General features: G+C 43.0%; 1 protein-coding gene across 34 annotated transcripts in view; it reads left to right on the top strand.

Annotated features, from left to right (window-relative positions):
* The window catches only part of ARVCF (armadillo repeat gene deleted in velocardiofacial syndrome), a 209,023-nt gene that overhangs the window by 125,029 nt on the left and 68,889 nt on the right, over positions 1-15,105 (top strand). For 31 of the 34 annotated variants that reach the window (XM_046901082.1, NM_001398134.1, NM_001398133.1 and 28 more), the window contains one exon: positions 7,292-7,450. The exons of 1 other annotated variant lie outside the window; for it this stretch is intronic. In XM_046901082.1, the coding sequence (XP_046757038.1) occupies positions 7,292-7,450 (159 nt within the window). Of the gene's footprint in view, positions 1-7,112; positions 7,203-7,291; positions 7,451-14,112; positions 14,279-15,105 lie in introns of those variants that run through there. 2 more of the 34 variants (XM_046901083.1, XM_025155417.3) reach the window with 2 other exon arrangements.

Here is a 15,105-nt window from a genome sequence, read left to right as displayed (position 1 = left end):
AGCAGGTGGAGATGGAGGAAAAAGCTCACTGGAAAATTGTAATCCATGATGTAACCCCATCCCACTAAAAATCTCCCTAATTTAGCCTTGGTCAGTTCATCTGAAAGGCTCCAGAGAAGAAGCAGGTCTGAGCTGTTCTGAGTTTGGTCAAAGATTAGACACACATTTACATTTGTTTGTCTATGGGAGGAGGATTGACCAGAAAAACTACAAATCTAAATTACAGCAAATTGCATTGAACTCTCTTGGTGAGAAGCAGTCATTATCCCCTCATTTAGTCTGGTTTCCTGCTGGAAGGCTTTCCAGATGAACAGCGTTGACAGGAGAAATAAGGGTACCCCCAACACTGTATGATCCAGGTGTGTCTTATTTTTTTTTTGCTTTGACCATGCTCATACTGAAGGTGGGTTTATGCTTCTGTTTTACTGCATGATCTTGCCAAACAATCAGGGGTGCTCTCATCCAGTTCTGGGTGTTACTGCCTGTGCTCTCAGGCCTGGGTTCATCCCCCAGCTTTAGTGCTTTTCAAAAGACCCCAAGTCTGATGTAATTCAACAGGTAATGAGTGTCAAGAGCTGGATTTGTACAAGGAGGTGACTCAGTCTGTAAGATCTGAATTGTTCTCTGAAACTCCAGTTCTTTTTGACTAGAGAGGAAGAATTCAGTTACTGTTCATTTCAATACCTTGTTAAGCTGCCTGAAGATAGCTGCTGCCAGTTTGAACCTATTGTGCATCCTTTTGCCTACCTGCAAGGTGTCCTCACTGTTTCCTCCTGGCAATGTTTAGGTCAGCAGGCTGCTCTGTCAGGATGAGGTAGGCCTGTCCTTTTGCACTGTGTGAGCTGTTAGTGATTGCTTTGGTTCTGAAAATCAGCTGGTGTGCTCGATTTGCTGAGCACTACTTTTATGGTAGTGGGATTGTTAACACGTAATTTTTAAGTATATATTATTGCATCTGTTGAGGTTGACATCTTTGGTTAACACCCAGTCAATCTGAAAAGCAGGGCAAAGCAATACAGAGCCCTGAGAGATGTCTTACTTGTCAAAGTGACAAATTGCCCTTTCTGACTCAGAGGACCAGCTTGCATTTCAGAGCTATGTAGCTACAGGGGAAAGGGGAGGGGAGCATGGGAAAAATACCCTGTTAGTTTAGGTCTTCCCCAGTGCTTTTTTGTTGTATGTTGCTGAGTTGAAGGTCTTTGTTTTCCTCAATCTAAAACAACTCCTCAGCAGGTTGAGAGGAGCAAGGCCCCTGGGACTCTGCCTCTCCCACTTCTCATTCTCATAAACTGTTTACAATCTCCCTCCATTTTCTAGCTTTGTACGGAAAGGTTCAGTAGGTCAGCTTTCCCTTTAGCTTCATCCATCATTCCAGTCAATTAGAAATAGTTGAGGGCCAATTGCCCGGTCTTCCATTAACTGAGACACTTCAGATTGTTTAAAATAGCATAAAAGCTCTTTGTTGACCGTTGGGCTGGCGCCCTGTGCATGGGCAGTTACCGTGTGGCTGAACAGAGCCCTAGTGTGTCTGGCACTGTTTGGGGGATGAGCGTTACTACTGCAGGCCTTGTTTGGGTTTGATTCCTTCTCCTTCACCCCCGCCTCTTGCCTTCCCTGAAAGGTGCGATGCCTTCAGATGGTGAACTGCCAGACCCGCTTGCAAAAAAGGCTGCATTGTGGCTTTTCACAACTGCTGTAGTAGAGGGAGGTGTTGTTCAGCTGGTGAAAAGTTCCTCTTTAACCTTGGTGCTTAAAAAGCTCTTGGCGTTATTTGTTAGCTGCTTGTCGTGTGTGTTTCTGAAGGACAAAGGAAGGGTGTAAGTGTTCAGGAAACAGCTCGGGCACTGCAGTGCGTGGCTGAGCTCACTCTGGTGCCCCGTGCCAGGGCAGCCTGCTCTCGTGTAAGGCTGATGTTTCCCTTTGGTTGGAACTGACCAGCCTATTGGTAGAGCTGTGTGAGAGCTCCAGCAAAGCACTTGAAGCTTGTTACGGGTTGATGTGCTTGGGTGCACGTTGGAGTGGACCAATATCACTTTCTCATGTTATGTTTAAGTGGAGAAGTATGTGTACCAAGAGGAGATCAGCAGCAAGGTAAATACTTAAGTATTCTCATTTTGAAATCATTGCCTGTCTTGCAAACTCTTTTCAATGTCATATGTGGCTAGGGTTTCAGTATGGCCCAGTCCATGTGCTTTTTGTTGTTCTGGAGCTTGAATAACACATTATCAGTAGGTCCGACCTGTACAGCAGTAGTTCCTTTGGTTGTGAAGAGTCCTGAGAGCTGTGACTGTGCAGCTGTGCTTGGGGCTGATGGCCTGGACCTTGCTTTTGGAACTGGAAGAATACAGTGCATGGCAGCCCTTGAATGTAAGGCCTTTCATTGTTCAGGAAGGTGCCCTGCCTCCTGCTTGGATTTCTGCTGTTGAACTGCTGCAGCGCACAGAAAGCTCCCTGGACAAATCAGGGCTGAGGGCACAGCAGGGATGTTTGGGTGGAAAAAAAAACAACAGTTTGACAGAACAGGAGAATGTGATGATAATCAGATTTAGGAGCTTTCAGCAGCTGGGGAGCTGGATCCTGTGCTGGAAAAAGGTCTGCTGCAGATACACCAAGCTGGTTCCACCACTGACTTTTTTTGTACTTTGATGCCCTACTGGGATACTGATCTGATGTGTGTTCTCAGTCCAGGAACGTGGTGATCTCGGTTGCCTTTTTTCTTCTCCTTTTTTTCTCCACATTCCTTTAGCAATAAACAGCCTGAGAATGTCAGAGCTGGAATTGCAGAGCTGAGTTGGAAGGAGAGCCGTGGGACACACCATTGGTCTGAGACTCAGCTCTGACAAAACTGATGTTTGCCTGCTTTGCACTTGTAAGTTGTCTCACGCTTTGCAGAAGCTTTAATAAGTCATTCAAGCAAAGTATAGGAAGGGTAGAAGAGAGAATCCCTATTTGATTCAATTAGCACTGGTGTCCAACACCATTAATTATGACCAGCCTTCTGATGTGTTCCACAGCAGTCGATACACTTGAGCTTTGTCTGTGCAGGGGCCAACTGAGGACAAGTTTGTCCACTGATGTAGAATCCAGCTTTTGTGCTCTGCAAAACCCTTCAAATTCGGTATCTAACAGTAGCCTGGAGTAAGCGGCAGCCTGAATAGTCTGCATTGCAGTCTGCTGCACAAAGGATACGTCTGGGAGAACGATGATTTGATGTACATGTTTTCCCTGTTTTTGAAGAGGGACTGTTTTAGTGGAAGTAACAATCTCCTGCAATTTAATATTATTTCCAGACTCTTTTAAGTCATTTCATAGGCAGTGAATAAAGAACTTTGTTTACTGTTTCAAAGTAGAATGTCTGTTCCTCCTAGGGGAGGTTATTCTTTTATTAAAAAAGATAGAAAGTAGCTGCTCTGATGGAAACGTAACTCCAGGAATTGAGATGGTGATGATTACAGAAGCTGTAGTATTCTAATGCAAAATAAGCCCTAGGAGATATGTGCCCTAAATGGTAAATCACTCTGTTTTTTAACAAAGCTAGAATTACTATTATTTTGTTTCTTGCTTATTTTACAAAGTCTTTAGCTGTTTCATCTGCACTTAACTTTTACAAGCTGGGGATAAATTGATGGTTGTTGTTGTTTTGCTATTTAAATAGCTTGGCATTTTTAAAGCATACCAGAGATGCAAGCGAAGGATGGGATTCATTTGGCACTCCAAGAAGCAGGGAGAAAAGCCATGACTGCTGGTATCCAGTGCTCTGGCTGGATTAGAATCTGATCTTATAACTTAATGTTTCATAATTTTCATGGAAGGAGCCGAACACCATTATTTCAAGAGGACCTCGTGGGTAACGTGTTGGCTGCAGGAAGAGTCACGAATCCTGACAGGCCCTCATTAAAGAGGACTAGAAAGAAGTTTCCTTAGGATTTCATCTTCCCAGACGCTCCGCTGGGAGCAGCACAGTGCATGCTGATCCCTTTGGGCTGGTGGTGAACCAACCCCTCTGGTTTGGCAGCACGGGATGGGCTGCAGGGTCGTGGCTGTGGGAGGGAATGAGGACCGCCATCCTGCTTTTGCTTTGTGAGCCCCAGCGAGCTGCACAGTGGAGAAGGTTCACTAAAATGGAATTACGCGCCTTCAACAGGCAGAGAATTACTGGTAGGATTATTCATTAGGAGTGTTGTATTCCAGTTCTAGCTGGTAATTTGTTTTACTTTGAATAATTAGGCTTAGCTGCCAAATGTTTGGAACCTGAGATGCTGAGATGTGTTTAACAGGAGCGCCCCAGATACTGGCTTAGGAGCTGAGCACTGAAGAAGATGGTTGAGAGGGGTAATGTGTCCCAGTTTTTGCAATTTGTGGTGACCTAAAATCCATAATGGAGGATACTAAAAACGGAGAAAGCCTTTGCATCTTTTCTGTGTTAGTGCTAGCTTGTGACAGCTGCACGTTAGTGATGTGGAACAAATACTGGTGGTAGAGATCAAAGAGCCGCCTCCTTAAGCTAATTCAGGGAAGAGCAAGTTGGATGGTGTTCTGTCCTCTTTGCTCACTGCTTTTTTCAGTAGCTCACGTCCTTAGAAGGGAAGTACAAGGAAATGCAGTCTGCTGAGTTATTTGTGTTAGGAAATCTACCTTGAACTTTGGAAGCTTTTATTTCTGGTGCTTAGGACAGTCTCTTGTTAACACTGCCTTTCTCCTGTAGGAATGCAGATCTGTACCTGAAACTTCATTTTAGAAGCAGCCATGGGATGAAAACTGGTTTGGTGTTCATTTAAAGTCAATATGCCCTAGTTTGCAATTCACTGGTGTTTAAGTGCCCAGCTTTAAAGCTTTTCTTAGCCCACAGGCAGTCTGAATACAAAGGGAGACTTTGTTTTTTTATAAAGAAAAGGTTTTGCAGAAGGAGCAAAATATGGAAGGTAGGCAGAAATCTCCTCAGATTTATTATCACAAAGCAGAATTTTCTTCTGAAGAAACTTGAGGAGAAGAAAAATAGATGAATTCATGGCCATGCCTCAGTGACACACTAGAAATGAAGAAGATGGGTATGTCTATGCACATGTGCAAAAGGAGTGAGTGTCGCAACTTGAATCAGTTTTGGCATTTGATGCCACATAACCGGCAAGGAGGCTTACCAGGACAAAGTGTGATGGAAGACATCTATACATAGTAACCGATGTCTTTGGTTGTGGTCAGACTGGGATTGCAGGAAGATAACAGAAGTTTTGGGTCTCCACTTTATTTCAGTACTGCGTAAGTTCTGTTTGGAGGGAAGCCCTGCAGTGGGTTGGGGAGAGCTGAACTGCAGCTGTGATTTCATAGCTTCAGGATAAAGAGCAGATTTGTGTATTTGTCCCAGGAGTTTGTTTCCCTCCTGAAGCTGTAGGCAGAAGACAGAATCTGGCATCTGAGCTCTACCATAAAGTATTGTGTGTGCGTCCTGAGTTGCTGGATGTTGAGTGCGGAGGTTTCTGTAGGATTTCAGCAGCCCTACTCTGGCTATTTCTGTTGCCTGAGTTATTTCTTGATTTCAGTAGAAATGGGAGCAGTGTTCACTTATCTCATCCCTGGTGGTGCAGCACGGGCTCCTTTGAAGGTTGTCTGTTCTGCATTTTGACTGAGATGGCTGCCTGAAGCTTATTGCCACGGTCTTGGTTGTTATCGTGACTTACCTGGAAATGAAAACAGCTGCCTTACTCAAGTCCAAATTTCAGAATGTAAGAACATAGCTGTAAATAACAGAAATTGATCAAGGGCATCTTGGCTTGTTTCAAAGGGAATTGCTGATCGCACAAGGGTTAGGCGGTACGTTTTCCCAGTGGAGCTCAATGAGACCTCAGTACGTTGCTCCTGCTCAGCAGAGAGAAGGGTACCGTCCTTTGTGGCTTACACTGAGCACAGCGCAGCAGAGGGCGGTCCACAGTCCATGGTCAGGACAAAGTGCAGCTTTGTGACTTTATATTTAGAAAAAGAATGTTACAGTTCTCTGGTGGAGAGGCTTTCTCAAATAGAGAATATTTAAACATGGATGTAATCAGACTTGGCTCCTGCATGGCAACGGTTTCTTCCCAATCATTTTGTTTTCCTGTGATGTGAAAAGGTAGATGGGATTTGCCCATGGTGTTTTCTTTAGGAAAAACATACTAACTTTGTAAATTCAGGTCCCCTGTCGTTCCTTTCCATTATTAAAAGAAAAGTGTGTGTGTGTATATGTATGCAAATGTATATATATGCATTTATTCCTTAGTAAGAGCTTTTCTGTGTATGCCTGTTTGACAGGATGTGCAAATAGAAGCCCTGCTTTGGCTTTGAGGCCTGTGTACCATGATAGCTTCAGGGATTACAATGAAATGAACAGTCTGCCATTCTGTCTCGCATAGCTGACGGTTCATCATGCTGGAGAAAAGGCTTATTTTGCAGTATGAAAGCCACTTCTTTATTGGCCACTTGCTGTGAAACTTCTAAAATACGTTTGTGTACCAAAGGAGAGCTGCTCTGATTGCTGTGCTGAGACACGATTGCATAAGAGAAAGGAAAGTTCAGATGTTTGAGCTGGTGAGAAGCAGAAGTGTTCTCTTTGGGCAGCGTTCTGGCAGCAGCTGACCTGTGCTGTCGTTTTCTTTCTCTGCAGTGTCTCTGTACGTTGTCTGTCTGTTCACAGTTTTCATTGAGCTTCTACCCATGTAGATCTTCTGCACTCAGCAAAGGGAAGGTGTCAGAAGAGCAACACTCCACATAATTCAGCAGTTAATTTTCAGCTATCCATTTTAGATTATCATTGCTTTGGACCGTTTGAGACAGGTGTCAGTTTGATAGTAGGTCTTCATGTTTTATAGCCTTCTGTAGTCTGAAACTGCGTGTATTTTATCAAATGGAATTAAACTTTGAATGCTGTGTAAGATAAACTGCTCTGAAACCCACTGGTCTCATTCAGTGCAGAACAGAAAGAATGTTTTATGTACAAAAATGCCACTCCTCCTACACTGGACATTGGAGAGGAAGCTCAAGATAGGCTTAAATATAAGGCAGCCGTCTGTTAGCCAGTAGTGGGTTGCCTATAAATACAAAGTTCATTACAGCACACTCACATGATTTCCATTTACGAAATTGAGCTCAGCCATACCAGCATAGTTGCATGGCTGGTGTTTTTTGAGACACAGGATTCTTCTTCTTCTGAATCTCTATTTGCAAGTTGTTGGGTAAAACGTGTTGTTTGATTGAATCATTAAGATGTGTATGCCATGATGCTAGAAGGGGAAAATTATTTTTTTTTTGCTTGCTTCTTTAGGAACAAAGCCCCAGTAACCAGACATCTATAGCAATGATGCAAGAACCTCAGGAAATGGTGGAAGAAACAGTTACTGTGGAGGAGGATCCAGGAACCCCCACTTCCCACGTGTCTATTGTCACTTCTGAGGATGGAACAACAAGGAGAACTGAAACCAAGGTGAGAGGTTAATAACCAACAAAGAAAATGGGAGAATACCATCTACTTGGGAAGTAAAAGAAGTGGAATGAGTGGTGAGAATCATGCTATTGTGATCCTCTGTGATCTGAGTATGTCCTCTTTGCCAGCAAAGCTAAGGTTTTTTTTGTCAGTTTGTGTCTGCTTTGCTCTCAGTCAGCTGTGCTGATACAGCTGCTCACGGAGCTGTGAGCTGAGCAGTAGGAATTACCCAGGTTAGCCAAACAAAAACACCAGCACCCATTTCCAGACTGTTAATTATTTTAAAGTTCACTTTATTTTACTGATACAGTTCACGACATTGCCCTGCAAACACATATGGAAGTATGAGACTGAGATGAGATGGAAGGGCATGGAGTAAATGATTTTTGCAGCTGGGGAAAATGTGCTTGGAAATGTGTCTTCAAATTAATTACGATTGGTAATAATAGTATGCGATTATTCTTCATCCTCTAGAACCATAACTATAATATTTAAATAAAACTACAGTGTTTACCTTCTGCAACATTCTCGTGAATGGAATTTTACTCCTGATGCATAGGGAAAGCTAGGTATGTTCTCAAGTGACCTGTACCTCAGGTTCAGAGATGTTGTGTATCTTCTTTTCCTCATGCTCACTTTTCTAGCCTTCACGTAAGATAAATTTTCAGTCTCTGCTGAGCAGATGCTGTATATTCATGGTTGCCTCGCGTGCTTTTGGTATTTCTGCAACAGTAATATGACTTGACATTTGGGCCTTGGAAGTTGAGCTGACGTTCATTAGGTTTTGGTCTCCTGAAAGATCAGGGGTGACTGCTTATTGAAAAACTTCTGAACGACAGTGATTTAAAAAAAGACTTTCCAGCTGCTTTTTATGGTAGGAGCTGAACACAGGTTGTTGCATAAATCAGTGTTTATTTTTCTGGTGTTCCAGAATTGTGGCTGTCTGAGGTATCCGTTGAGGATGTTGGAGTCTCAGGTTAGAGTGATTGAACATTGGTGTTCTGAGATCAGTGGGTTTGCACACATTGGCATACACTGAGCATCTGTTTAAAAAGTTGTTAAACCTTGTAACTGGTCTGTTTTCTGCTTGTCAGAAGGAAATGATGGTCTTAAAAAACAAACAACCAAAAAATATCGCATTTTAATTAGTCCTTCCAATAACCTGACATTTTTCAGATGTAACTCATTTGAAAGAAAGTCTGCTTTCCTTCTAGTGGCAACAACAGCTGTTGTTTGCAGGAAGGAAGAGGTAAAATTACAGTGGTGATGGACACCTTTTCATATGGACTAATAGTAGTGCATATTTTTAGGAAGCTGTTAGTGCAGCTGTGCAAAGGAATAAAATAGCTACAGCCATAAAAATAGAGTGGAGGCCATGTAGTGTTCCCTAGATAACAGAACCACATGGAATAGTTTGAAATAGTTATGCCACTGATAAATCTGCGTGTTTGTCATAACAGAAAAGGTGCAATTTTCTCCTGTGCAGTATGCCTGCTGTTATTGCATCTTCCCAGAGAAAAGTTGAGTGGTGGCTCCAAAACAAACCATTATGTCTGCATATGGGAAGAAAATGGAAAAATGACATCCCTACAAATGCCTTTCCACTGCAAAGAGCTGCATTTTCCTCTCTTAACGGTAGTTCAGTCCTGACACTGAAGTGAGTTAAGAACAGGGAGAGGGTGCATGTTAGTCTTACTCTGGTTTTATGTTGTTTCAACTAATTCTACTGACCTCTACTTACATATGAAGGCTGCTCCAAAAGTAATGCCTCCTATTTATTTTGGCCCACATTGTCAGAGGCACTCACTGAGCTTCGATGGAGACCAAACAGCAGCTGTGAGCACAGTGAGCAGTGGGTGGTGCATTTCAGCAGCAGTGACACTGGGTCATCTCCACTGGTGCAGATTTTTGGGAGTGTGGCATGCAGCTCTTGTTCATTGCACAGCTGATGGTGGTGATAGTGCTGAGAAGTAGCATTCTGGAGCTGAGAATTTGCTCTATCAAACAACATTATTGTACTCTTTGCATCTGTTGCAGTTTTCATGGAAATGAACAGGAGGCATTACTTTCAGAGCAACCTACATGCTATCTGGAGCTGCTTCCTAGTGTTTTATTGCTAAAAAGACCAACTCTTTATATAAATACAGATTTGTATATCTACATATCCAGCTGTTGAGAAAGTGCCTCAGAAATGTCAAAACACAGATGGGGTTGGCTTAGCCCTGACTGTTGAAAGAGGCACTGAGTCTTTGCTGAAGTTGTTGCTGTCTCTGAATGGTTTTGTTTTGACTTCTCCCTACTCTGATGATATGGCACAGGTTTACCAGCTCTTAGAGATGAAAACAAGATCAGATTTTCTTTGCATTTTTTATTCAATCGCATTGTTTTCAACTTGTGTTTATAGTGTTGGTAGTGAATGTGAAGATGCAAACCGTTGTTGCTGGAAGTCTGTAGCATCAGTTAAGTGTCCTGGAGTTAATTGGCATTGACTTACTATCACTTTTAATAGGTATCATCGTGGTGGTTTTATAGGTCATGCTATTATGTGTTAGTGCCTTGCAGGGAAAATGAAACTTCTTCGCACCTTCTGTGTGGTGACAAAATTCTGACCTTGCTGTTCAGGTGAGGACAGTGAAGGAGAGTTTCTATGCGATGTGAGCTGCAAAGCAGCAGCACTCCTCCTCTGGGGGGTATAGGTGGGGAAAGGGCTGAGGTGCTCAGCCTGGTCAGTGCTGTGCTCTGCTGCACACAAAGGGGTACCTGAGCAGTTTCCATCTCCCAGGGCCTCTGCTTCCTGTCTGAACCAGCACAGCAGTCAGGGCATACCCACTGTGTCTGGGTTGGGACCTACCCAGCTTGATGACCTTGAAGTTTGGCTGTCAGGTATGTTGCCACTGTATTATGTCAGTGAAATACATCCTTAAGGCAGAAATTTCATCCTTCCTGGTTTAGTATCCGCTCAGAAGAACAGGCCAATGCTGTTACAGTTCTGCCTGTTAAGACTTGCATAGGGATTGTTCGTTTATGTGGCTGTATGCATAATGGAGTTCAGTAAGGAGTGGGACAAGCTGTGGCCGTGATTGTGGTGTCTGTGGTTTTTATCAGTGTAAAGGAATGGTGTTTCCTATGACGGGAATCCTCACATCTGTTTACAACCATAATCTTATCTGTTACTTCATGAGGGTGGTAGTTAATTTGAGATTACTTAGGCTTGTGCTTTCACATTAGGCTTAGTAGAAGTTTCATGCTTTGTGTTGCTCTTTCTCTCAGCTTTTTGGAGAAAGGTTCAGAACCTGTCTTTGTTATCTCTGTACTTAGAAGGCTGTCCTGGCCAGTGGCACTCTCATTTTCCAGCCTTGTTTGACAAACAAGTGGTACCACACATTGCTCCCATTGACAAAGTTATGTAGGCCATCCTTCTAAGAGCTGGAGAAACCAGAGGGGTTTTCCAGGTGTGTGCTTTTCTTGCTGCACATCCCGTGTGGAGGTTAGTTAACTCCATGTGATTTGATATGCGTTTTTGAAGACAATTCTTGTTAATGTTTGCTGCATTGTACAAAATAATGCCTATAAATGATTCCCCTTGCACCGAAGCATAGCAAAAGCTATAGATGTGTATGATCCTTTATGCTGCTGTTCCTTGTTTTCTTTTACAAATCCCCCCCGTGTTGTTCGAAAGCCATAATTTGCAGCGGCTCCTCTCTCCAATGATACACAAGGTAAACCACTTCAGTGCAGAACATCCACAGTTTGTATCTTCCCCCCATATCTCTGAAGATGCCTGCAGGAGGGAAGCGGGAAGAAGCGTAATGGTATTTAATATTTGACATATTTTAAATAGAGAACATCTGCCTTCTCTAAAATGAGGTATCTGAGTAATTTTCCCCAAACTGTTATTATCTTACTACTGTGCTGGCTAAGTCCCTACGTAGCATTCGCTGCACAAAAGATGTATCACATAATGCTTCATTTCAGCTCTATAATCTCTCTGGAAGCCAAATACCTATCATGCTCCAACAGTGAAAGTCACCTTGGGGGGAGGGCTGCTGGGAGGCTGCCGTGTCACAGGAGCCGGTTTGGAAGCAGCTGAGGAGAAATGGAGTAAAACAAACAGGATTTGTGCGCTCCTGTTAATGCTTGCTTTTTTCTTTCTTCAGGCACCTTTTATTTTTATCTTTTTTGAAATCCAGAAAGATTGGAGAGCTCTGGGTCACTTTTATTCATTGAAAAAGATGTTTTATGGTGACAAACTGTAAAATCAATCCATATACAGAGTTGTTTCATTTCCAGGCCCTCCGCTTGCCTTGTCTTCTCTAACACTGAAGAAGGCCGTCTTTCCCAGCAGCGATTACTGCTGCTCTCCCTTGCTAGCAGCAGGAACTGGAAGGTGTCGTGACTTGAAAGCTTCAGCTGTGTGGTGCCAGCTGCACTGGGATGCAGTCCTTTGAAACTTTGCAGAAAATTTGAGGGGAATTGGGTAATGGAGCTGGAATGGATTTCTGCCAAGCTGAGGGTCCTTTGAAAAAGTGAAACACTGAGCTTAAAATTGAAGAGGAAAAACTTGAGCTGTTGTTTTGAAAACCTATGGGGTGAGTTCTTACACGGCGTTTAATAGAAAGGTAATACCTTCGGCCTGCTTGGGCTGATAAATTTTTACAGTCCATAGTTGAAAAATGAGCTCTCAGAAGCATCAGAACACCTTTACCCTTGCACATTCTTCTCATCTGTTTTTGTTTTAGGGCAGATTTTCAACAAAATTTTTAGCCCTGTCAGCTTTTATAAAGTACTTAATTCGTCAAAGAAAAGGGGGAGGAGAGGTGGGGTACAAAAGTGAAAAACAAAAGCCCTCCATAATGAGACGGAGGGTGGGAATTATAATTCCTTGTTAAGATGACAGCATTTGATGGTGACAGCACACTTCCACTGAAATCTCAGCACTGCCTTTCCCCCCGTCTGAGCACTGTGCGCTTGGAGGAATCCGTGTGTGCCACCTCTGTGTGTGACCAGTCAGTCCAGTCCTGGGCTTCTTCAGGTCTGCTTTCCTATCACTTTAAGACAAAAGGACAAGGAACAGAAAAATACAGAAACTGTTCCGAACGTATGGATGTTTCCTTTGTATCTTATAGGCAAATGTCTTTCCAGGAACGTAACTAACGATAATATTACATGAGGCTCGTAGGGGAATTATTTGATGAACAAGATTATTGCCACGTGGGGTTGTGGGGAAGCAGCAACAAGGCCAGTGAGCTTGCAGAGTGCTTGTATTCCTGTCTGGGGGCAGAGGAAAGCACTGAAGGCTCCCACTTGCTGTCACTTTAGGAAGATGGGTGATTGCTGTGGGATTTGGGCTCCAGAGGGTTTGAATAAGTTGGAGTATTGGAACTTGCTGATTTTTTTTTTTTCCTGTGGTTGAAACCTTTATTTAGTTTGCAGGAAATACAGAATTGCAAGTATGTATTTTAAGCATACCCAAATAACCTTTTTGTGGAGAGGCGGTCCGAAGCTCTTGTCTGGCAGCACTGAAGCAGTTGAGCGCCCTTTGATTTGTAATCAGGCAAAAGAACTCTTAGGGTGGATTTTCTGTGGATAAATGGAGGAAGTCAGATTGCAGTACCTCGGAGTAACTTGTATCTCTGCATTGTGCACTACAGCCTCTGTACTGTACCTACCTGTACCTACAGAGCAGAGTTCATGCTAATAAATTGGATGCATCTGGAGGATCAGGTGGCAGATAAGATGGCCTGCTGGGTCTCCCATTTGGAATTGCTTCGTTTTCTCTGGCTAATGTACTGGTATTAAGGAAACCACAGAAATGTTGGGAGAGAAGATTACTGTGCTGTCAGCTATCCAAGACTGCCTCTCCTTTTAAGAAATATAATTGAAACATTCCCTTGAGCTGGATTTCCTGAAATAAAGGTTTATTGTTTTCTTTTGCTTGGAAGCCTAATAAATGGGCCTTCCTCTGTGTGCAGGCTAATTGCTTCCAAAAAGCTCCCCTTTATTGTCCTGTAGGCAGCGACGTCTGTTTATCACATGATAAATCTTCTGTTTCAGTGCCCAACCCTGACAAATGAGGCGTAGCGCAAACATTCCCTCTCTCAAAATATGAACAGACTTGATTTGACCCCCCCTCCCACAGTACCTTTGGCATTATTGAATGCTTTTATGCTATGAGAAATGTGTGCTTCGGTGCTAGAGTGAAACGTTGCCTTTTGTGTTTCTGACGAGGGTTTGTTGACTGTGCTGATTCCTTCTGCTGTTAAGAGGGGAACATTCAGTAAATGATGGAGGTGATGCTGTGCTGACATTGTCAACTTGTTCTTCTGAGTGCTGGCTGATGCCTGGGGTGTCTTTTTGACTAGCATAGCTGCTGGAAACTTGTCTGTGCTCAAATAAGCAAGAAGGAGGCAAACTGGGGAAAAATTGCAAATGAATCCTGCTTTCTATGTTCTCTGTACTCTATAGAGTGCAGGAGCATGGTGGAAAAACTTTCAGTTTAATTAAATGTAAATGAGAAGTCGTAATTGATTTTCCAAATGTTCTGATTCTCTACTTAGTCTTTTTTGTATATGCGTACTGTGTGTTTGTAGACAGTTGTCCTTGCTCTGATGTGACTGTGCTGTGTTACTCCATCCTGTCTGATAATAACAACGATTCTCCAGGAAAATGAGACAGGAGAAAACAAGCAACTTCCAAACTGGCAGCAGTGGTGGTGGCTGAAAGATGTGCCATAGCGACAGCTCCCTGAGAATCACCTCTCTGAGGACCTGAAAGGTCAAGCTTGCTCCTTCTTTTGTGCTGTTGCTGCAAGCATTCACGGTGTATCAGGTATCTTGCATTGTCTGATGTGGAAAATCTTGTGAAAAATGGCACGTGACAAACTGTGCATGCATTGCAGCATATGCCTCGAGAAGGAGAACTTGGAATTCAGTTTAGTATGTCTGCCTTCTGTTGAGCAGTGATGAAAGAAAGAACTTTGTGTGGTTACACGAGCACTATTCCTGGCATCCAGAAAGCTGCTCTTTTGTTCCTTACTGTGCAGAAGTATCAGTTTCTGATTCATCCAACTGCTGAAATGCTACCTTACTTCCTGTTACTCACCTTAATAGTTCACAACCTCAAGAATGTGGAAGCCCAACACTTTTTATCCCGCTGTGTCACTCTTTTGCAAAACTCACATGCTTCAGGCCTGAAAACGTTGCTTTCTGTCCTGTTAGAAGATCACTTATGAGCACAGTACTTTGAATAAAACTTTTGTTTCAAACTCAGTAGGAGAATGCTGAGCTGTGTTCCACTTGTTTATGTCCACATCACAAAGGGCTACTGTAAGCTGCCCCAAATCTTTTTCATCCCTAAATGCTGTCCAGTTTCATAAATGCCATGGCAGCAGTTGTGCTGGGGCTGAACGGAGAGGTGGATTATTGTGCTCAGGTAATGAGCAGAAGCCATTGTTGGTTTCTGTGTCAAAAATGGATTAGTTTATAGCTCTTAATTCCTTTATTTTACATACAACAATACATATTTTTAATTTAAAAAATGGTGGGGATGGAAACTGGCATCTTTCCTGAAGCTTGCTTAGTAAGGAAATCCCTTTGAGATCAAGAGGAAAATTTTCAGCTGTGGCCCAAATTAGACACTGAGGTTGTGTTGGTACC

The sequence above is a fragment of the Gallus gallus genome, chromosome 15, assembly GCF_016699485.2.
Source record: "Gallus gallus isolate bGalGal1 chromosome 15, bGalGal1.mat.broiler.GRCg7b, whole genome shotgun sequence".
Lineage (NCBI taxonomy): Eukaryota > Metazoa > Chordata > Aves > Galliformes > Phasianidae > Gallus > Gallus gallus.
The sequence above is the reverse complement of the archived record's forward strand: the minus strand, read 5'-3'. Positions and strand labels throughout refer to the sequence as shown.